At 55.0% G+C, this 23,457-nt stretch overlaps 1 protein-coding gene across 3 annotated transcripts; it reads right to left on the reverse strand.

The window, feature by feature from the left end:
* Nucleotides 1-1,312: 1,312 nt before the first annotated feature.
* Nucleotides 1,313-22,146, reverse strand: USP48 (ubiquitin specific peptidase 48). Of its 3 annotated transcripts, XM_048519043.1 has the most exons (27): nt 21,875-22,145; nt 20,787-20,907; nt 18,937-19,093; nt 18,305-18,432; nt 17,832-17,956; nt 17,611-17,719; nt 16,934-17,067; nt 16,569-16,651; nt 16,126-16,305; nt 15,430-15,552; nt 14,859-15,008; nt 13,922-14,122; nt 12,984-13,098; nt 12,760-12,890; nt 12,225-12,293; nt 10,428-10,552; nt 10,053-10,175; nt 8,782-8,843; nt 8,503-8,613; nt 8,068-8,198; nt 7,712-7,818; nt 5,363-5,467; nt 4,453-4,608; nt 3,807-3,932; nt 3,120-3,168; nt 2,940-2,966; nt 1,313-2,861 (listed from the first exon to the last, which is right to left on the reverse strand). In XM_048519043.1, exons 1-27 carry the CDS (start codon nt 22,006-22,008, stop codon nt 2,839-2,841), a joined length of 3,105 nt encoding a protein of 1,034 aa, XP_048375000.1. In that variant the 5' UTR covers nt 22,009-22,145; the 3' UTR covers nt 1,313-2,838. The 3 variants fall into 3 exon arrangements, 2 of the variants coding, with proteins under 2 accessions (XP_048375000.1, XP_048374999.1); XM_048519042.1 differs by having other exon boundaries at nt 12,760-13,098; nt 21,875-22,146; XR_007246325.1 differs by lacking the exons at nt 1,313-2,861; nt 2,940-2,966; nt 3,120-3,168; nt 3,807-3,932; nt 4,453-4,608 and having other exon boundaries at nt 5,435-5,467; nt 8,068-8,193; nt 12,760-13,098; nt 21,875-22,146.
* Between the last annotated feature and the right edge of the window lie 1,311 nt (nt 22,147-23,457).

Below are 23,457 nucleotides of genomic sequence, written 5' to 3' on the forward strand. Positions count from 1 at the left end.
CTCCTCAGCAGTGGCGTTTCTCTCTCAGGGGCCCGAAGGGGAGTAGTCTTCAGGAGGTGGAGGCATCATCTCCAGCGCTTGGGATGGAACCGCCAGGCAGGTAGCAGTTGTTTTCTTCTGCAATCTGGCCAAGGCTGGGAACCTGGCTGGATGCCCAAAATGGAGCAAGACTACATGGGAGCCAAGAAAAGCTGCTCCAGAGCCCATGCAAAGGGTGGGAAGCCCTGGCGACTGTCAAGCTCCAGCGCCTCCAACCAGAGCGGTTGACTAGCGGCCCCTCCAGTGGAAGGAGGAGCCGTGCGAGCAACCTTCACGCTTGAAGGATGATTGACTGAGCAGGCAGCGGCCGGGAGGACAGCCAGCCGCTTCACTGCACACCTGCCCTTCGCACATCGAGGCAGGAGGGGGGGACGCACCACTTTGGCTGCCAGTTTTGGGGTGTGCAGCTGCTGCGACTGACTGGCGTCCATCACACAAGAGCTGTGCTGCGTGCACCCTGAAGGGGAGCACACCCAAAGCACAACAGTTGTCACTGGACACCTCGTTCAGCTCCTGCCCTGAAGAGAGGGGCACTGAGGAAGGGCCTTCTTGGCCACCGTAGCCCCCCCCCCCCCCGCCTTTGCTTTCCCTCCACCAGAACTGTTGGAAAAATCCTCAGCAGCGAACAGTTCCTCCCAGTGTTCAGAGCTCCGTGCTCTCTTCTGGTGAGCCCAAAAGAAAAAGAACAAAAGCCCCACCCGACTGTAACCCACAGCCAAATGCCAGTCTGCTCCCCCGCCCCCCTTCCAATCTGCCACCAGCAGAACAGAACTCGTGCCTGCCTGGAGCCGCAAAGGCCTCCGTGAATGCCGAACCCTCTGCCAACGCGTAGGTACAAACAAAGCCCTCACTCCAGCTGAGCCTGCTCCTGAAACCAGCACCCGGCTCCACGCCTCTTGCACCTTGCCAGCACATCTCCTGCCAACGGGTCGGCCCCCCGCCCCCCCACCCCAGCAGGCAGCTTCCCCCCCCCCAGCAGCACTAATCTGACCTCCAGTTGGAAAAACAACTCGCAGATGTCTGTTTACTTCCCAGCCTGATTTTTGCCACCTTCATATTTTCTTGCTCTGTTTCTTCTCATGTCAGACTTTCAATAGATGCTCAAATGAAAAGACCTTTTAAAAGACGGCTGCAGCTGCGGGGGGGAGGGGGGGGCTCATGTGGATTTGCCCTTTGACCTTCACCACCTCATTCCTCAGAAAACCTTCAGTGGCAGAGGAGACTTGCAGTCAGAAGCCCATGAGGCAACGCAACACAAACGACACAGGCCAACTGTAGGATGCCGCTTTAATAAGTCCTTGATGGCTCTGAAAACTAGTCCAAAAGGGTTTGCAAGCACAGATAAAAAGAGTCCCTCCCCCCCTCGCAGCTTTCATCTGTTCCTCGGCAGCCTGCGGAAATGTCAGATTGGTACAACTCAGGCATTGTCTGTGTCTATATATATGTATGTTTTTATCTCCCTCGCTCTCTCTATATGTACACACATACACACACAACGCATATGTGCCCACCCACCCAGTTCTGTAGACGAAGCTACTTCCCAGCAAATGCAGACATGCCTTATCCTCAAGGAATAATCTGGAAACCAGAAGAAACAAAACAGATAGAAATTAAAATATCAAAATCCCAGGGGGGAGGGAGGGCCGAGTGCACCCAGGTGTGGCTGTCTCCAGTGAGAATGAAAAAGGCCACGTCAGACCAGGCTGCACAGGAAAGAGAGAGAGAGAGAGAGGAAGACAGGCGGCTTCATGGAGCGCACACTACGGGATGGTGAATCGCTACTGGTCTCCTGGACCTCACGAAATTAAGAAAAAAAAAAACCAAATGGAGTTCAGCTCCATTTTTTAACCGGAGAAGGCCCTCCGCAGCTGGCCACTGGATCATCAACATGCCCCAAAAGTGAAGAAGGAACTGGAAACGCCCTCAAAAAGGCTCACAAGATGCCCCCTGCCGATCTGGTTGGTTCACCCCTCCCCTTGTCCAACGGCCCTCGCTTGAACAGTGAACGTAGATCACGGTACAACAGTCAGGAAAAGACTGCTTCTCACAGAACAAGACAGGGCCGCCCCCTTTTCAAAATGCTGACGATGCTCCTTGTGGGCACGCACCACAAAGCCAAGAAGCCCTTTCTCCAACGACCCCAGCAAGTGAAGAGTGAAGGGCACCCCCCCCACCCCTTTCCACTCAGGTGCCGGACTCCAAGCAGGAAGTGGCCCCCATCCGGAGCTTCATTCGGCAAGCCCTGCGCCCAGCCCTCAGCGGGTCATTAAAGTAACATAATTAAGTCACTCTGCAGATAAAGACGATTATTAAGGTCCGGGGCCGCCTCTGAGCACGTTGGCAGTGAACCCACCCAGGCAAAGTGTGGGTCTTGCTCAGCCGCAGTTTCTGAAGGAAGGCTTCTGTAGGCAAGTCATGGCTTTCACTCCTGGTTGTGGGGCAAGTTCCAAGGCAGGACTCCTCAACCCGATCAGACACGAACCCCCAAGAGAGGCATCGCAGAAGAGGCACCTGCTGGACCAAGCCGGAAGGAAAGAGCAGGGCAAGAGCCAAAGGACGACTGATCCCTCGCAGCTACTGAAGTTTCCCCCTTGGTTTGACTAAACAGAAAATCTGAAATGTTCCCTCTGGAAAAGTCCGCTGTCTCCCAGCACAGCCCGTGGTGACGCAGCCCTTCCGCAGGGGGGGAGGGAGGGAGGGAGGGGCTCGGTCTTCGGGAGCTCTGAATGACAGCAGGTCTGACGTAGGCCCCCCTTCCCTGGAATGCCCAACTGTGTCCAAATCCTTCTTGCTGGACTGTTAGTGCCCAAGAAGACCAGTCCCTGGGGAGGAAGAAACAGCCTGCAGGTGAGAACGCCATTTAAAGGGGGAATCTGAAGGTGGGGGAGGTAGGCGCTTACCTTTAAAGCCTTCTTCAGGCATGCACACTGAAAAGAAAGGCACACTCTTCAGAAAAGGCCCTACAGTCCCCCACGTGGCCGTTTCTGCCACGCCCCGTTTCAGGAGCACACCCTCCAGTAGGTGAGGCTGGGCAGGGGGGTGGGGGTGGGGGGCTGAGATCGGGGCTCGACCCTTCCTACCTTGCATAACGTCATCTATTGCTGCATAATCCACAACAGGTTCATCAGCCTGGAAGGGAAATGGCAGCATGAACACAGAAGGCGCTGGCAGAGTCAGCCAGACTACAAGGGAGGCCTCTGAAGGTCAAGAGAGGGGGACCAGTTCAGCTGTCTGCCATCTGGCCCCCCTCTGCTGAGGGCAGCTGAGCCTGAGCAGCCAGGACTACACACCAGGCATCCTGGGGGCACACAAGGCATCCCCACAACTCACACTGGCCAGAGGTCTCCACAGGCGCATGGGGACCTCAACGCCTCTTTGTGGGGACCTGTGTTTTGGGCTCAGAATAGCCTGATTGGGCAGAAGAAAGGGAGGCATTCTCCGGGGACACCATATCCTTCCCACCAGTGCAGACGAGGAAGGCAGCTGATGCTTGCTTAAGGGCACCAGGCCACTGATTCCGTGGCGTCTCTTGGAATTTGAAACCAACCCTGAGCAGGGCCCATGCGGGGCTTCTGACCAACCAGCCTGTGACGGCCAGCATCACAGAGCAATTTGAGTCCGTTTGGAACTCGGATTCAGCTCCCAGCCCCGCCCCCCGGACACAGAATGCACAGACAGACCTTCAGCCAGGGACAGACAGACAGACAGAGACAAAGACCCCGGCTGGAGGGCTGAGCAGTGGGGAGAAGATCCTTTTGCCCCATTACCTTGAGTAAGACAACAGACTCGGGGGTGACTCCAAGGCTGCCGAGAGTTGCGGAGTCCTCCGTGAGTGTCATCCCCTCGATGGACAAGTTCTGGTCGAAAGGGGCAACCGAGAAGGCGTGCATAATCTGTGCCGGACAAGATGCAAGGAGCATGCTGGGTAGGGCAGTGATGAGCATTGCCTTGGGTGGGTGTGTGGGTGGGAGGAATATGGAACGCCTTGCACCTCCGCTGCCCAGAGGCTCTTTATTTTGGGAAGCAGGCCAAGACTCAGACAGACCACTGGAAGAGCATAACGAGGCAGCAGCAAAGCTCCCAGCCAAGGAATGCCAAGGGTCAGTTGTGGCCTTTCTATGCTCAGCAATGTTTAGAGATGCTCTCGCTCCCCTCCAGAATGGCTGGTGCTCCACGTATCCCATTCCAACCCTACAGCCAGTCAAATTCCCTTCCTTCCGCAGTTCCCTCTGCAGGTATCTGACGAGCCTTCCCCACGGAAAGGGGGGGTTCACCAAACAGCTGCATGGCCCAGCAATGCTATTTAAAGGGGGAATCTGAAGGTGGGGGAGGTAGGCCCACCCGTCCCACCTTCCAGATTCCCAGGGCAGATCTGAGATGACACGAGGCCACACCTCTCGCCAGATCACTCACCTGGATTTTCAGATCTTTCAGTGTTTGGTTTGCAGACACCAGCAGAGCCTTCTCTCCGCGCACTTTCCTGTGCCGCGTGCTTCGCCGAATCCCCTGTTTTTGGTAGGCGGCGTAGTTTGTGTGGGACACTTTCTGCCGTTTGGGGTTGCTACTGGCCTGGGGACAGGAAGAGGTCTTGAGGGATGCCGTGAGGGAGCCTCTCCTGCCTGCCTGCCTAAGCAGTGAGGGAGGTCCTTCGGCCACCGAGGCAGGCAAGAGGCGCTCAACCTCGTGCACAAGAGACGCAATCCATTGGTCCAAGGCAGCACCGGATTCTGCAGTCACCAGCAGCTGCCTGCACAGACCCAAGTTCTGCCTAAGAGCAGATAGGCAGACCCACAAGCCACAGCAGGGGGCACGTCTATGGTTTTGTTAATGTACAGCCTGCCTTTCCCCCCGCAGTGGGGATCCATCCTTCTCCTCTCCTCCATTGTATGCTCCTACCTGTGAGGTAGGTTAGGTTAAGTTTGAGGGAATGGGCCTGAGGTCACCCAGCAGCATTTGAACCGGCGTCTGCCACTTCCTTGTCCAACACTCCATGGCTACACTGCAGTGGTTCTCACAGCCTTCCCCTGCAGGGCCAAACAACTTGGAGGGCCCCTTTGCCTCTTACAGCTCATAGCCCTTGGCTGCCCTACAAACCCGGCTGATCCTCTTGGGAAGCCCAAGCAGTGACCAACCCCCCCACCACGCCCAGTGGCAGGGAGTTCCAGATGATTATTAGGGCATCCTTCTGACTACCGGGGATTCTCTTTGAACTGCAGGCCTGCCTCTTCATGTTGTCTGCAGTTCCTCCAGGGCTATGAAGGAGAAGGAAGTGACAGTCCACACACCAGAGAGCAAGAAAGGAAACAAAGGAACCCACAGGTACCTGGTTAAAATCTGGATCTGGATCCCCTTCCAGCCTCGCCTCCTCCCGCTCCTCTTCTGCCTCGGAGCTGCTTACGTTGAGCTCCGGAGCAGAGTCTTTCATGACCTGATGCAGAAAAACATTCCCAAGAACCACACTTCAGAGCCCCAAAGAAGCCCAAACAGCCAGTTCACCATGATGGGGGGTGGGTGAGTGGGAGAGAATTAGCACACGAGGTCTGCACAATTGCTCCCCTTGGGAGTCTGGAAGAGGCAGGAGAGCAGAGGTGTTCAGGAAGAGCAGAGAGAAACAGGAACACGTAAAAAATGATGCTTTAGGAATTTGCAGTAAGAGAAAAATATTGTGTCGCTAACCACACAATCCAAGGGGTGGGTGTGAAAGTGCTGTGCGGAGGGAACACTGGGTTCGCTCCTAGCATTATGAGCTGGCACTCTGCACTGTGGGGCTGACCCAGTGCTCCACACCCGCCCGAGAGAGCAAAGTCCACACCCTCCCTCTGAATTTATTGTGTAGGTCGTGTGCAACTGGGAACCAGTGGCCAGAAAGCTAAGACCAGAGAGCGCCTTTCCACCCTTGCTTGGGCTGCAGCTGTTGTCCTGCGTGCCATTGCTGCTTTCCCCAGCAGATGCTGCATCTATCCCCATTTGCAAAGCCAAGTGACCGGACCCGTTGTCAATGCATCCAGCATGCGAGGAAACTGCCACAGCTTGCGCTAAACACGCCAGCAGCCATGGCACAACAGGCACTAAGCGGTGCATCCGTGGAGTGCAGCAAAGCCATTCAGTGGCCAAGACAAGGCAGTGGTTTGGAGACAGGCATCCCCTCGATAAAGTTTCTGTGCATGCAACTGTGACATCCTTGTATCTCTGCAAGGGTAAGGGAGGAGGCTGGGAAAGGGAAACAGGGAAAAGGGCCTGGCAGGTAGCAGGCTGCATGAGGGGCAATGCAGCATCTACTCCAAATCTCTTGTGGGGGGGCAATAGGCAATACCACAGAGATTTAGCGCATCCCTTTATGATAGGGAGGGGGTGTGGGGTCAGGCATCAAGGTCGGTGCCACTGTACCAGGCCTGCAGATTTTTGCTCCGCTCTCCCAGGGCAGGTTGCAGGGCAGCAAACTGCATAGGAGCCGGCTCAGCTGCGCCACTGCTGCACCATCCCCAGCCATGCGCACCTCCCCCCCCCCCAGATTGCACCGCCTGTCCTCCAGATGATGCAGTTGGTTGTGTCACTTCCTTATCTTTATTTACTGAGATTTTAATTTGCCTCTCTAGGAGCCTTTGGAGGGCTTGGACCCGAACCACCCCAACCAGGGCAATCTCAGCTGCCCCCCTCAGGAGGAGCCCCGAGGGCCAGCAGCCTGCCCTGCCCTCCCCCTCCCCTGGCCTTAAATCTTCCAGCGCAGGCAGGGCTCCAACCAGCAGGAAGGCAGTCCTACATCCAGCCTCAGCCGCCTCTCGCCCAACAGACCCGCCTGGCCTTCCCACACCCAAACATGTTCATTCCACTGCTGTCAGCTACTTTGCAGCCCTGATGCTGCATCAGCAGTGCGGGTCGGTCCCCTTGGGAAGCAGCAGACGGGGGAGAAGCCCTTGGGACTGTTCTGGGGACGGCATCTGGACTGTCCCAGCCCCCAGAGGCTCCAAGTAGGCCTCCTCAGAACCAGCCCCGTGTCCTCCCAGCGCCCGCCCACCCCCCTGCCCATCAACCCACAGCCCAAGGTCAAGCATCCGTAAGCAAGGGGAGGGAGGGAGCACGCGGCAGGCCTTTGAAAGTCCGTACCAAGCCAACCTGGAGCGCTCTCTGGCTCGCTCTCTTTGATCTGCAGGAGCAGCCATAATTCAAACCCTTCCTGGATAAATGGAGGCTTCCTCCTTGATTGACTGCAGGACATTTCAAAGGACTCGGCCCCACCACTTAATGCGCGCTCTTACGGAGGGGCTCTTAAAAGCACTCTGAGCAGAAAGCCTGTTAACGGCGTGCCCTGGCACTCTCCTCCCCACCCCCCACCCCCGCAAGGAGTTCAGCTTTAATGGAACTTGAAAACCGGCAAATGGCTCTGCTGCTGAGGCCATCAAAGCCCACCCCCCCCACCCAGATGTGGTGGCAAGGCCAGCTGCTGGCCCCCTCCCTAGCCCACCAAAGACCGCCTTCAAAGCTCTTCTTCAAAGCCACTCGTACCATCGCAGTACACACACACACACACCGCAACTAGTTCCAGGGCACGTGCATCTCCCTCCCCCATCTGAGCCTCCTTGCGAGGCAGGCCACTCTGACAGAGAAGCAGAGATCTGAGCCTCCGTCTCCCAAGGCTGTCTGACACTGACCACATGGCACGGGAGGCTAATACCTTTGTGTTGTCCACCACTTTGCGCACATAGATGGTGGCCTGGGCGTACTCCCGCAGGTCCCTCTGCTGCTGGCACAACAGCCCTTCACGGCACTCGGAGCACAGCTCTGGGGGGCACAAGGAGGCAAAGGTCTGGCTGGCAGCACCGCCCGTCCCCCAGCGAGGCCACTCCTGCCACGGCCTTTTGCTTGGGCCCCCACTAGCGGAAGGTCACCAGCAAGGGGCTCCTTGCTTCTGGAATAGCCCCCCCCCACTTGCTGGGCCTCCCCCATTCGGAGGGCTCTTGGATTCCACCGTGTTCACCGGTCCAGCCTTTCTCACAGATCTCAGGGAGCATCCCCCCCCCCTTCACTCACCTGGCTCAGTGACGTAGAGCAGACTGTCTGGGCCAACCTCTGCAGGGCGCCTCCTGACGACTCGGATGGTGTGGTCCACCACAAAGAGCTTCTGGATCTTCCCCCACTCGCTGGGCCATATAAGAGCTATACTGTGCAAAGAAGAATAACGCTGGCTGGCTTGGAACAGCCCCCTCACCTCCCTTCCCAGCCCACCTGCAGGGCTCTTCCGCTATAGTTGCTCTGAACACTCCAGCTGCTCCTCTGCCTGAATGACTCAGAAGGAGGGGGGGGGGAGGGCAGACCTTTCTCCCGCCCTCCCTCCAAGTGCCATCCTGGGAGCCACCCTCCAGCCCAACAGAGCCTGAGTGCTGAAGCCAAAGGCCACAAAAGCCACCCCTCCCTCCCTCCCTCCCTCCCTCCCTCCCCCAGGCTAAGCACCAGGAAGCATCTCACAGTTTAGAGTCTTCTTTGGCCATGGAAGCAAACGTGAACATCAGGCCCCCGTGCGGACAGAGGAGGTCCCGGTTCCCCACTGACGAGACAGGGCTGCACTGGGTGGGCCTCCTGGAAGAGACCAGGGAGAGGAGGGCTCTGGGGCGGCGCTCTTTCCCAGCCTCGGCGGGGCGGTGAGAAGGGCACCCAGCGCTTGGAGAAGCATCTCCCAAAAGACCCGCAGAGGCGGCCCTCGGCCCTCAAGAGGCAGCTGCCGGAGAGCACAAGAAGCCCGTTTACCTCACAAACTTCCTCCACTCTTCCACAAAGAACTTTGAGACGACATAAAGCTCATCGGCCTCCTGAGAAGGAAACACCGCAAAGTGAGTGGAAGCTGGTTCCTACTTCGCGGGACCTTATTAGGCTCCTAGGACAGGCAGCAGCCACGTATTCAACAGTCAGATAAAGAAAATATATCCACACAAGTAAGAATTCAGGGCCTCGCTAATCTAACTTCCGTGATACACATATAACTAAGAAAAGATTTAAGCGGGTACTTTCGTATTCAACAGGTCACAGCACAGAATTTAGCTGTTTCATTGGAGTGGTCTGAAAGGAGAAGGAACACACAAAATCTGTTGGATTTTGCGGAAAATTGGATAGGACGAGGGTGCTGGATAATGAATGAATTTCCTTACAAAATATAAACTAGGACATGTTTAACGGTTTCAGCCTCAACTGACTGGCAAAGTCAGAGACGGTGAGGACAAGCGTGTGAACAGCTCCCAGTGAGAAGAACTGAAGGTAAAACATGACAATGTGCCAAAATGAAGGGGGATCCTATGGCACCAGGGTATTCCGCCAGAACACATTTTTTGCTGTGGTTCCCAGCAGCCTGCGCTCTATCTACTTGTAGGGCTGTATCCCGAGCACACTGTTTAATTACTTTGTTGCTTCCAAAAACCCACTGCTCTTCTTCAATCCAGAACAGAAATTATCTGTATGAGTCAGTGGAGTTCATCCAAGAGGGTGTAAGTTCACTTAAGGCAAAAGGAAGTTGCTGAGCACCAGCTGCAGACGTCCCAGACTGTCCTGAGAAGGGCTTCTGGAATGCAATCTGGGACCTGGTGGACTTCACAGGGACATCTTCCGCTTGGCCTGCAGAGCACCACACCAGGGCCAGACAGAGAGCCTTGTGCCACCTTTTGGAGGATGCATGTGCTCTAGCCAGCAGCCCCGCCCAATTGGCTGAGCTCCACAAACACTGACATGGTGCTTCCTGAAGGCACTGGGAGTGGGGTGGGGTGGGGTGGGGGTGGGGAGAGCCTATTCGACAAGCTTGGGGACAAGTACAGCTGCCCCCCACCTGCTCCCCAGAGCTCAGTGGGTATTTATTTATGGGCCAGGTTCTGAAAGAACCCCCCAGGAAGTGGAGGCCTGCCCCAGGCACACAATTCCTCCAGCAGATGTGACCCATGTCTGTTAACACAACTGCACAACGTAAGAACGCTCAGTCCCCTTCTCCCCGCCACCAAGAGGTAACAGGCCCCACCCTCCCCAGCGCTTCCTACCTCTGGCCAGCTGCTCAGGCACGGCCTGCTCTTGTCTTGGAAGAGGTTGGGGAGAGACAGCTTCTGCTCGCCGGCCATCATTTTGTGGAGGGCCTCGTTCTCCTCACCCTCCCGCTCAAGAACCTGCGGGCAGAGACAGACAGGCACAAGGGGGCAGCGGTGGCGGGGTTCCCACTCCTGCCCTTTCCTTGCTGCTTTCCTCAGGAGGCCACCTGAGCCTCGCCCTTGTCCCTTGTCCCCACTCAAGTGGCAGAAAGCACAGCTGTTGCTCAGAGGCACCCAGAGCTGCCCTGCCCCTGCTGGGCTTGCTAGAGTTTGCATTCCTGTGGCCTTCCCACACTCAAGCAAAAACCGCCTGCGCAGAGCACCACACACCTTGCACTGGGCGCAGGAATCCTGGCTGGTGGGGAACTCTGGGGCGCTCCGGAAATAGCAGTGGAGCTTCTGCCAGGCTTCTTGGGAAACGACCCTCCTTTCGTTCTCCGATATGCAGAGGTTGCCTGTGCACAGAGAGAGAGAGAGCAGAAGCGCTCGACTGGGGCTGGCTGAACCCAGCAGAACAGGACAAACCACCGCCTGAGGCTCTGTGGATGGCTCTGCAAAGGCCCAGCACTCAACGCTCACCACCCGGGGAGGCCAGGAGGAGGAACTGCGGAAAGGACGGCTCCCTTTCTGAACCCAGCGAGGCCCTCAACAGGCACTGATTTCTTCCCCACTGCAGGCACCTGTGACGAGGTCCCTGCCATCACAACCGGGCTCTATATGGAGGCCGTCTGACTCGGAAGCTCAAAGAAGCCCTGACAGAACCCGCTCCTGCCTAGTTAACTGTCAGTGTCATTCCCTCCTCTGTTGTTCCTCAGCTGCTGCCCTTCCAGGTAAACCAGCAGCACCCACAGCATGTGGCTACTTCAGAAGCAGCAGGTGGGCCAGATGGGCAGGTTTATGGATCAATTTCTGACAAACTGGTTGCTAGGTTTCCTGGAACATGGGCTGGTTGCCAAAGAGCATCAACCCAGGGTGAAAAAGGGACATGCAAACCATTTCTTCAGCCCTGCACGAATGAACCAAGGGAGGCAGGTGTGTGTATGCACCTCTGCCGAAAGCACAAGAGGGCTAAGGAAACATCCCCCTCCCTCAAAGCAAGGGATATTGGGGGGTTGTACAAGAGTCTCCTGAACTCAGCGAGAAGACACTCACGGCAGACGTGAAGGCTGGGGAAGAGGTCAGGGCAGAGGAGGGGAAGGGCGAGTGCACTGGGCAGGAGGGGCCCTTGGAACGGTTCTGCACACGGGCGCTTCCTTTCTGCCACACCAAATCCACATTCAGCAGAACTGAACCTCCACTCTGCAACCGGCCCAGGACTGCAGAACGCAGAGCTGGCCGAGCAGAAAGTTGGGTCCACACAAATTGTGTGCTGCCAGCTCAGCAGGGCTACTGCTTTCTCAACTAGTTTCAAGACTATAAAAAGATATTTTCACAGCAAGAGGCGTAATGAGAGTGCTGACCGGATTTGACAAGATGATAATGCCACAAAAAGATGAATATGATAATCACCGTTTAATGGTCATTATATTATTTACAGCTCGTAATTGTTGCTATCATCATGTATTGCTTACTGTTTATTATATCATTGCTTATTACATGTATATTTCTTCTTCTCTTTGTCTTTTGATGTCACAATAGTTTTTATTTTTTCCTGTTCTGTTTATATTTATAAAAAATACAACCTTCAAAGAAAAATGCTCCAAGCAGCGGCTGAGAGGTCCCCTGCCCACACACTTACCAGGCTGGTGCAAAACTCTGCAGCCAGCTAGCCTTGATGGGATTCTGGTTTCCCTCCAAGGTCATAATGCTGCAAGTAGCTTCCAGTCAAGATAAAATATCTACCCAGGCAAGAGGTACATCAGAAAGGAGTTTGATGGTCAGACAACCAAGCCACCGAGGGAGGCTCTGGAGGAGCAACCAAGCTCCACCGCTCAGCTGATCCCAAGGAGAACGCAGGACGAGACATTGAAAGTCCACCAGAGTGACAGGGTGGCTGGAGCAACCTCAGTCTTCTTTGGCTTCCTCAATGGGGGATGTGCCAAACTCCACAGGTCCCCCCCCCCACAACAAAAGGTGAGGTCCCCCTCCCGTTCCAAGTGTGCATGCGCACTTGCGGCCCCCTCTCACCATGGGAGCAGACGATATCCTCGTTAAACTTCCAGTCCTCTTCCTCTTGCTTTTCAGTGACGGTTTCATCTGCAAAACAGGGAGAGGCTGGATGGGGCTCAGTGGAAACGGGCCTCACTGCAGCTCACAGGATTTGGGGGTGGGGGAGGCTTTTGAAATGGGGGTTCTTTGCCACCCTGGGGGCTTCACTCTCCAGTCAAAGAAAGGAATCGGGCAGTTCCTCCTGTCCCCTCACTGGACGGCCCAGGAGAGCACTTGGACAGGAGACCACAGAGGCAGGTCCTGGCAAAACACCCCTGCTCAACGCTTGCCTCGGAAACCCTGTGAGGTCACCATCAGTCAACTTCCCGCCCCTCCCTGCAGGAACTGGAACAAGCAAAACAAACTCACTCTGCACCGAGGGGAGGGGCACATGCCCAGCACGCCCTTGTGGCACGCCACGCACGGCACATGGTGCCAGAACACGCCCACAGCAGCAGAAGCTGCCCCAGGGCAAGCCCGACACAGGAAGCGGGACTCTGGCCCCGTGGGCTACCTTTGCTCTTCACATCGCCATTCATGTTGCCGTTGCTCGGATCCAGGTCCTCCTCTGCGTCGTCCAGCTGCTCTAGGGCCAGCTGACGCCAGCTCCGCAAGGAGGATTTGCCGACCCAGAAGCCTTCGTCACTGCAGAGGGGGGGAGACGAGAACTCACAGCTGGGCGGCGCCTCAGGCACCAGCATGCCAACGTCGCCGGTTCCGCTCCGAGGACCCACGTACCACTTGACTGGCCCTTTCAACAAGTTGGCAACTGCTTTGTAGTCCTCGTTGAGCTGGTTCTTCAGGCGCAGCACCCGGCACCTCTCCACCACGCACTCTCGGCAAAGCGCCTTCACTGGGTGGGGGGGACAAAAGGTTATCACCCACAGCAACGCCCTCTCTCAGCCAGGACTGAAGTGACACGACTGCCCTCCCCTTCCCTCCCCAGCAATACCACTTTCCTCTCAAGGCTCTCCCTCCAAACACTCTCTCTGGGAGCCCCAGGCCCATTTGATCTGCGCTCCCCCCACCCCAACACACACGCACCTAGGGAGCAATCAGGTGTTCCAAGAGGAAGCCGGGCCCTCCTTGTGGAAGGAAGACCCAGCTGGCTGCTCCCAGGCAGACAGGATGTCTGGACTGCATTGAAGCTAAATGTGGGATCCTGGGGAGCATCGTCGTCTGCGTGAATCAACACTTCTCAGGTTATCAGTTTACATCTCACCAGCCAGCCCTGAGAACGCCAGCTGGCAGACAGAGCTGGAGAAGGTGTGAACGGGGGTGGGGGAGAGCCCGTCACGACACTACGCCCAAGTGGCACAGGATTTATGAATGTGGAGCAGGTGCCCCTTTCTGGCTCTTGCCCGTTCGCGGGGCAATCAAAGAGAACCCTGTCGACACAACGCAGACCTATCGGGCAGGGCAAGGCATGCGCACCCAGCGCTTCCTCACTCAGCCTCTCAGCAAGCTGTGCGTGCAACACCGGCTTCCCACACCAGCACCTCAGACTGCCCCTTCTGCTGCTGTGTGCAGAGCTGGCTGCCCCCAGCACACTTGGCCGCTCCTCCCTTCTGCTGAAGCGAACAGCTAAGTGCCCGCCTAGCGCCTCAGCAGACGACCCTGCCCCCAAGTCACAGAGAGCTGAGAAAAGCTGCTGGGGAAGGCGGCCCTGGCCTTACCTGTCAGCCTGGGCCCTCCTCCGTATCTCTGGTAAAAGTAGTCAGCGACATACTCAGAGACCCTCTTGACGGTCGGGACCTTATCTGGATGCAGCTTGCCGTGGGAGCACAAGCAGGCTGTGTTATCAATGGGCTTGGGGGGCGTGGCCTCATCCAGCCACTGCTGCAGCCATTCAAGAGAGACAAAGTCGTAAGGACACCCTAGGGGAAGGTCAGCAGGACAGGCGCATCAGTGCCCACAGCCGGCGCCCCCAACTCAACCACCGCAGCCCAACCCTGGCCCAGGTGGAGTAAGATCACACAGCCCCTCCCACAAAACATACACCCCGCCCCCAAAGTCAGGCAAACAAACCACTGGCCTCAGACATTTTCCAATCGCTATGGAACAGGGGCACGGAAGACACGTTTGTCCCAGAAAGCTCAACCTTCCCCCTCCCGGGAAAGGAATAACGAGGCCCAGAGATCCCCAGGGCAAGGATCAGTTGTGTTCACACATGAGCAGCCTTATCTTGTTGGGGTCCAAGAAAAGGCACCCTAACACTGTGAAACACTCCCCCCCCCCAACCCCCAATGGGAGTGGAAAGAGCGAGAGGGGGCTCCAAGTAATCAGCTGAGGATGCAGAACACCGCTCTGCCATGGATGGCCTACAAGAGACTGCCCGAGATGCGTAGCATGAGCAGTGGGGGAGGGGGCCCAGAGTGCTTCCCCACCAGCAGTTGGAATCAGGCAAAACGATTTCCCTTCCAGGTCACGGAGGGACCTCAGCACACTCCTTGGCAGGCTTTGGCCCGGCCACCAGGAGGAGCAACCTTGCAAAGACGCTGCTTCTGGAGTGTAGGCAACGCAAGCTGTCCCTGCAAGCGGGCCCCTCTACCCCCGCCCCCTTCTTAAGCAAGCACTACTGCAAGATATGTACGAAAGGAAGATCTTACAGACCAGCTTTAGCGGGTAACCTCTGGTAGAGCTCCTTCACCTCCTCGTGCTTGACCTTGCCCCGGGCCACGCTCTGCTTGCGCATCTCTGCCATCTCAGCACACCACTCCTCAAATCTGGAGTTATCCTGCTCCACCAGCTCTTGCAAGAAAGCTGGTTGGGAAGGGAAGCCACACCAGAGCCCTGGTCACCGGCAGCCCTGGTCACCAGGCCCTCCTCTCCCACCGGGAAGCCCACCCCTCCCAGCAGAAGGGTGCTCTTTGGGCCAGGCTTTGGAAGCCTTCTGGAAGAACAACGTAACCCTTCCTGTGCGTCTGGAGAAGGCTCCCGCCAGCATCACGGACTGCCCCTCTGCACTAGATCTACTCTGGGATTATCCACTAAACCAGGGGTCTGCAACCTGCGGCTCTCCAGATGTTCATGGACTACAATTCCCATCAGCCCCTGCCAGCATGGCCTGAAGTGTGCCGTCATAAACGTGTGGCTGTGCCTGCATGCACAATCCCCTCACATTCTCTCACACACGGAGAAAAAGAGGAAAACAAGCACAGGCCTGGGCATGACTCCCCCTTACCTGGAATTTCAACCGTCAGTGATTTCTCCCGTGTCTGCAGCCGGTACACCAACATGTATGCGTTCCGGGAGCGATAAACCCCCTTCCCACACTTGGGCTTTCGAATCTGAGCTTTTGAAGGCTCTAGTGGAGAACAAAACCCAAGGCAAGAAAAGACTGGGAAATTTGTTCTTCGTTTAGAAAGGTGGAGTGTGGAGTCGCTCCTCCCCGCCCCCATCTCATCCCGCCGTTGCTTTGAGGTGGGGCGGGGGGCAGGTACAGCCTGCACTGTTATGTTGCACCTGCAGCCATCTGTATCCAGAGCCTCACAGCTATTTTGCACTTCATTTTATAACCTGAAAATTCCTCCTCCACAACATTCTTCAAAACTAGATGCCAGCAAAAGGGGTTATTTTTTTGGCTGAGCTACGAGTGACTCTACACAAGGCCAAGACTATCTCTGCCTTCTGGGAAGAGCCAAAGCCAAATGTACCTCTCAGGTGAGAACTGACCTCCCACAAGCAGGGTGTCTCCCCCCCCACGCCCCCCTAGGGTTTGCATTCAGAAGAGTAAGAGAAGAGCCGGGCCTGTCAGGGTCTGCATCTGGAGCAAGACAGTTCAAAACCAGACCCACGCTCCACGCAGGATGAAGCGGCTCCCAACCACAGACCTGCATCACAACAGAAGGGACCCATCACCGCCAGGGAACGGACGTACCTAAGTCTTCCTCTGCCCCCAGCTGCAACTTCTTGCCCTCCATCTTCTCAATGTCCTCGTCGTTAAATCTGTACCATTCCCCAGTCTGGGGATCCTTCACGTGGGCGATGTAGTGGCCGGAATAAGCACTGACACCGCGGTGAATGAGAATGGCGCTCAGCTCATATTCGGAGGCTCCAGCTGAAAAGCAGCAGATGGTCTGCTGGGAGGTGCCCCTGTGACAGCCCCAGAGACAGAGCAGGCCCCTCCCCTTTCCCCACCGCCTGCTGCCCCAGCAGCTGTTTGTGAAGGCAGCACGCCCACTCCCTCATTCCACAAACAAATAGAAACTGATCGTGCCACTGCATAGCGGACACACACAATGCCAGGCAGTGCCACTGGCTCCCAGAACAGACTCTGGGCACCTCTGGTACAGAAATGGGTACACATCATACACAGCCCACCTTTGTCTTCCATGAAGGGAACCATGTCTAGCAGTTCTGAGAACTCTATATAGGTGTTAAGTTTTTTCTTGTGACCTGTTTGCCTAATGGCGCAAGAAAGGGGGGGGGGAAGAGGCGGGATACTGTTGAGTGGGCAACATAAAACACCAGCAGCAGACACAGAGCGGAAACTACTGCCCCTCAGCCCACAGTTTCCCTAACCACTTTACGTGGCTCGGTGTGCAGCAAGCAGGCTCTGGTGGCTCTGCTGAGGCAAGAGGACCCTGGGCTCAAAGAGACCTTGCAGCTCATCCTGCTTCTACGCGGGGAGCCAGAGAACACACACACACGCACTGACGCAGCAGAGAGAGAGAGGGGGGACCTGCCTGTCAAAGACGAAGCGCATCAGCTGCAAATTGAGCGTGCCTGGAAGACTGAGGAGGCGGATTCTGCGGGTGGCGTTCTGCTTGCTCTGGCAAGTCTCACAGAAATAGCGGTTGTCCCCTTCCAGCTTCTCTTCCTGACCAGGAGAGATCAGAGGCAAGGTCAGCAGGAGCCCTCCAAGGGGGCTGGAAACAGAGCTGCTTTTTCTCAAACACAACCATCTGCCAAGGGACAGCTGCCATTTAATAGAAGGTTCAAGCACCCTCCACAGTCAACAAGACTTTCACAGGCTCAGAGACCCAACTAAGCCAGCTGGTACAGAAGATGCTTCATGGGGCTTCCAGAGAGCGCCTGCTCCAACCTCGGGGGACCCAGACCTGTCAAAGGTGAGCATCAGCTGACACCCAGAAGTCCAAAGGCCGATATGATGTCTTACTGCATTCTTTATTTTGGGAATTTCTGATTCAACCACAAGTACAGAAATTAGGATTTGATTTAGACCAGATAACATGCACTTCTAGACGTCAGACCAGAAAAACCCAACAAGAGGTCATTTTACAGCCAGATAAAACCAAACCTAAAGAGCCTGCTGACCACTCAACAGGTTGTTACTGACACACCAGCAACTCTACTGCTGCTATATGGAGGACAAAGCAAACCTGAAAAGGTAAGCAAATACCTTCAAAAATTCTGTAATGCAGTCTGATAATTGCTTGTGCCCCTGGATGTTCAACTCAAGCTCGTAAAATTTGGAGATGAGTTTGGATTCTCTTCCACACTGATTGCAACTGAAAAAACCACCATAAGACAAAAATGAGGGGGAAAATGAAGTTGCTACTTGAAGCATTAATAGGAAAATTCACAACTGAAGAGGAAGATAACTTCCACATAAAGACCTACACTGTGACATAGGCGTACTCTCCACAAAACTGTTTCTGAACGATGTTGCGCACATCCGGGTTTTTTTGTGAGGACAAAGTATCTTCCAGCAGAGACATAAATAGCTTGGAAAATTCTTGTGCATCCTAAGAAAACGGAAAATGTTGCAAAGATGAGGTTAAGCTAATGGAAACAGAGCAACTAATAGTGGCACAGATCCAAGTCTGCCTCTTCTGACCTCTTTCCTTCTTGACAGTTCTCAGGAAGAACAAGATACAGCACCCCCTTCACCCACCCCCCGCCAACCCCCCAAAGGCGGCTTTCAGGGTTAACTCTGTGGTCCATAAGGCATGATGCAAGCCCCTAGGAAACGGGAGCTCCCTCAAAGGTCACTGCTGAGCCGCAACTCAAATCCTACAAATATAGTGTTAGTTCCATGTTTGATGGGCCTGCTTTTCAAAGACAGACGAAATGCAACCCCCCCAAAACGTTACCTGTTGCTGACCTGTGTCCAACCCCAGGGCTTTAACAAATCCTGACGGATCAATGTAACGCCTTCTACTGTTCTGCAGCAAAGCAAACAAGTACTGGAGGTGTTCGCAAATGGTCCGAGGCTCATAATCTGTCAAAAAGCAAAAGGCTTCCTGAAGTGGCAAGTCTACCACAATACAAGCAGCATAGTTTGGTTAATAAAGGACTTCTTTACCACCCCAATAAAACAGTGCCTGATGATTGCAGAATTCATGACCTGTATAACTTTAAGAAACTGTTTAAAAAAATCAGATTTCCAACAACGCCAAATTTAGGGCTCCAAGACAACTCAGCTGGTACCCAAGTACAATAGTGTTGAGCAAAGTTGAGTGTGGCACAGGGAACAGGGTCTTTTGGATCTGGGTTCACACTGTCCCATCTCTAACAGGAATCCACAGCATAACTGAGCCTCAGTGGGTCTCTCTCAAACTCTGTTGCCCATCCCTGAATTAAGAGAGCTTCTTCCCTGGTGGGGCTGGTGATGGGGCAACACACAACTCAAGCCAGGGAGTGCCTGTGAGGGAAACCCTCTACAAAGCACAGCCACAGCACACGCTGCTCTGGGAAGGAGCAAGGATGTCAACTTTCTACTGACCTTTGTTTGCTGGAATGCCCTCTGCTGTCACTGGCACAGGGCGAGTGATAGGACACAAGTAAAGTGCCTGCCGGAGCTCCAAGTTCAAGAACCACATCTGCAGAAAAGTGTTGACGTAGCAGGTGGCTCCCAGGTTTGTGAGGCCCACAAATGCATTCTGGTAGAAAGAAAGGAAATGTAAGAGAGATTCCAACATATTATCCCCTACAGGAAAGAAATAAGAGAGACAACCGCAGATAAGAACATACAAAAGAGCCTGCTGAATCAGACCAGAGTCCATTTAGTCCAGGACTCTGCTACTTGCAGTGACCCACCAGGTGCATTTGGGAGCTCACATGCAGGATGTGAAAGCAATGGCCTTCTGCTGCTCCTGAGCACCTGGTCTGCTAAGGCGCTTGCAATCTCAGATCAAAGAGGATCAAGATTGGTAGCCATAGATCGACTTCTCCTCCATAAATCTGTCCAAGCCCTTTTTAAAGCTATCCAGGTTAGTGGCCATCATCACCTCCTGTGGCAGCATGTTCCAAACACCAATCACACGTTGCGTGAAGAAATGTTTCCTTTTATTAGTCCTAATTCTCCCCCCCCCCCAGCATTTTCAATGGATGCCCCCTGGTTCTAGTATTGTGAGAAAGAGAGAAAAACTTCTCTCTGTCAACATTTTCTACCCCATGCATAATTTTATAGACTTCGATCATATCCCCCCTCAGACGTCTCCTCTCCAAACTAAAGAGTCCTAAACGCTGCAGCCTCTCCTCATAAGGAAGGTGCTCCAGTCCCTCAATCATCCTCGTTGTCCTTCTCTGCACTTTTTCTATCTCTTCGATATCCTTTTTCAGTTGCAGAGACCAGAACAGAACACAGTACTCCAAGTGCGGTCGCACCACTGCTTTATATAAGGGCACGACGATCTTTGCAGTTTTATTATCAATTTCTTTCCTGGATAATGCTGCTAGAACAATCCTTTGCGGTTTTCACCACCCTACATCATTTGGTATCATCCGCAAATGTGGCCACCACGCTACCCACCCCTACTTCCAGGTCATTTATGAATAGTCCTGACTCATGGTAAGTCAGACTAGTGGTCCAGCGAGCCACCTGCTACAGTTTCCAGGTTTGATCACATTTGCTCTGAGAGCAACAGACGATGTTAACCGAACCCAAGCCACTTTCTGTCAACAAAGCGCAGGTGTTCTGCCGCTGCCATTGCCCCTTGCTCTCTAGGGTCATGGTAGGAATCCTTATATCCAGATGTTATGGACTACAATTCCCATCAGCCCCTTCCAACATGGCCAATTGGCCATGCTGGAAGGGGCTGATGGGAATTGTAGTCCATAACATCTGGAGTGCCAAAGGTTTGCCACCGCTGCTCTAGGGGATGCTCTGCACCCTTAACATGCTCAGCCAGTGCAGGTGCCCCTGGCATCAGGCTGCAATTGTGACAGGTTAATACCAAAGTCTGAGATAGCTTTTCGAGTACTTCTAGCATTGCACAGAATTCTCAGCTGCCACTCCACATTTTTGGGGATCCAAATCCCTTCATTAAAATGTACAGAATAACCAAATTTCTTCACTAGTCCATGCCCAAGTTCACACCTACCACTTTTTACCAGCTACGTAAAAGGAACTGGAAATAGAAGTTTCCAGCAAACACAGAGAATCGCATCCAGTTGGGCATAAGAACCAACACTTCAAGTCTTAGCAGAGTCAAGACAAGTTCAGTCTTTCCTTATGTTAGATTTCAGATGTGTGCATCAAAAGCAAGTTCAGGAAGGCTTTCAGAAAGAGAATCGCACTTGGAGCTACCACTGAAGCTCAAGGGCTTATACCAGGAGGCCTGATAAGCTTACCTTTTTTCTCCTTTCAAAATTTGGATCGTCAATATTGTGAAAGGTGTTCTCATCTATTTCACCCAGCCAAACATGCTCACCGATCCCCACCAAGCAGTTTGGGTTTCCTCTACAGTTTCTCCTACAAAGGCAAAAGCAGCAAGGTCAATTCCCTATGTTCATGAGATCCCAATCACTCCCCTCGCCCCCGTGTCAACCCCACTACTGATGCAGTAGCAGAAAGTAGCAACCATGCTGTGCTTAAACCAAAAACAAAGCTCTTCCCTTAAAGTCATGGCCAAATTTGGGGCTGCAAGAGTCTTAAGGGCAGGGTGCTTTGTTAGGCAGGAGAATCTGCACAAACCCATCACGTACAGAGAGAGAGAGAGCGCACCAAAGCATGCATGCCCAAAACCAGACACTCCCTGCCAGTGTGACTGATACACCCAATCTATGCTGGGGCTCTACAGTAAGGAGAAGCCGGTGGCTGGTGCAGCTGGGTAGGGACGGGGCTGGGTCTGCCCTTTCCCACCCCTTCTACTGCCTTCCACATAAGCCAGTGACTGCTTGCTGATATTCACTCCTGAGGCTCTGCTTTTTGCAATTCGGGGAAGGCCAAGCAAGGCCCCGGCCGTTGCAGCACACCTGGTCTGCCACGGAGATGGTACGGTAAGAAGCTGAAGCGGGTGACCAGGGAATCCCCTCGCTTAAGACTGACGCACTCGGGGTCGCTCCCCCCGCTCTGGGGTGGGACTCCGCTGGCAACTCACCCCGCCCGCAAATAATGATGGCTTTAGGCAGGCAGTTCAACTATAGGGCAGGTTTCTACTCCAGAAGGCCAGGTATTGACGACCCCTCCCCCCGCCCGGCTTCCCACTCTTCTTATTCACACGTCTCCCCCTTGCCTCGGAAGGGGGGGGGGGCGAGCCAGGACAGCCTGAAAACCTCGGCCGGAAGACGGCGGGCAATGAAGAGGGAAGGGAGGGGGCCGCCCGCGAGAGACACGCGCAGGGAGGGGAGCACGGGCGGGCCAGCCCTTCCACAACAACCCGGCAGAGCAGGCCAGCCTATCACAGGCGGGCGGGGCGGCAGGAGGGCGGGGCGCTCACCTGCAGGCGCCGCGCTGACAAGGCTCGAGGCCGACGCGGTAGGCCGCCTCGATGTGCTCCTGCGCGACCTCCTCGGGCGGCACCGTCTCGGCCCAGCTCCAGGCCGCCTTCTCCAGCTGCAGCCGCGGCGCCATCCCGGGCGGGCGGGCGGGAAGCCGAGCGAGCCCGGAAAGGAGGGGCGGAGCGGGCGCGCTCGGATCTCGTCACGCCGGGAAGCCCCTCCCCCTCAGGCGGCTCGGCGCAAGGCGGGAAGACAGGCGGAGGCGCTGACGGGGCTGCGGTCGCGGGGATGTGACGTAACCCACCGAGCACGCGCGCACATCTGACGCGAAAGGGGGAGGGAAAGGAACCCGGCCGGGGGGCGTGGCCGTCTGGTGACACTGTCACTTACCTGCCAATCAGGTCGCCCGAGTAGAGCCCAGCCTTGGAAGGCGGAGCTTAAGTCTCCGCGCGGGGGGACGAGCGCCAGCGGCGACGCAAGAGAGCCATGGCGAAGGAGGGGTAGGGTTGGGGGTTTGCTGCGCGTGCGCAGTGTCGTCCGCAAGCCTCCTCCCCAGAGCGCCCCCCTCCGAACCCGCCGATTTCCGCAACTCGGGGGGGCGTGGTCTTCAGCCGCCCGGAGCTCCTCCCCCTCCAGCATCATGAGAGGCGCTTATAGGTTTTCTTCTCGACATTTATCCCACGTGCACGAGACGCAGATTTTATTGCAAACATTTGAGTTGCCTTTCCAGCCCCCCCCGCCCCCTCCACGCCCAGGTTTCTCCCAAAACAAAACGGGGGTGTCCCCCCCCCCAATTGTGCATTTCTCAGAGCGAATATTAAATAACCGAGGAGCTCTGCACGCCGAGAGGCGGAGGTGTGGTGATGTGTGAGTGTGTGAGTGAAATGCACAAAGGCATCCACAGCAGCTACTCCTGCATCCATTGGGGCTGCAGTGCTTCCAAAAAGCAGGTGCCAAGAAGCACGTCCTGACCTACACAATTATCACATCGACTCCAAGGATGCCTGACCATGCTGTGGGCAGAGCAGAAAAGGACTCAGCAGGGGCTGCAAATTTGTGCGTCCACTCTTACTGACAGGAGTGATTCTGCACCCTCTCCCTGTTCCTATTTCCCCTTTTTGAACAACAAGACCCCACTGAGCATGCTGTGTTTAGAGAGAGATTGGTTGTGGAGCATTTAAAATACAAGGACGTTTAACAAAATAAATGAAGAAGAAAAGTTTGGATTTATAGCCCACCTTTCTCTCCTGAAAGGAATCTCAGAGCACCTTACAAATTCCTTGCCTTCCCCTCCCCACAACAGACACCATGTGAAGGAGGTGGGGCTGAGAGAGTTGTGCGAGAACTGGCTAGCCCAAGGTCTCCCAGTAGGCTTCATGTGAAGGGGTGGGGAACAAAATCCAGTTCACCAGATAAGAGTCTGCAGATCATGTGGAGGAGCGGGGAATCAAACTTAGGCCCCTTCCGCACACGCGGAATAATGCATTTTCAAACCACTTTCACAACTGTTTGCAAGTGGATTTTGCTATTCCGCACAGCTTCAAAGAGCATTGAAAGCAGTTTGAAAGTGCATTATTCTGCA

This window comes from Sphaerodactylus townsendi, linkage group LG16, assembly GCF_021028975.2.
Source record: "Sphaerodactylus townsendi isolate TG3544 linkage group LG16, MPM_Stown_v2.3, whole genome shotgun sequence".
Taxonomy (NCBI): Eukaryota; Metazoa; Chordata; class Lepidosauria; order Squamata; family Sphaerodactylidae; genus Sphaerodactylus; species Sphaerodactylus townsendi.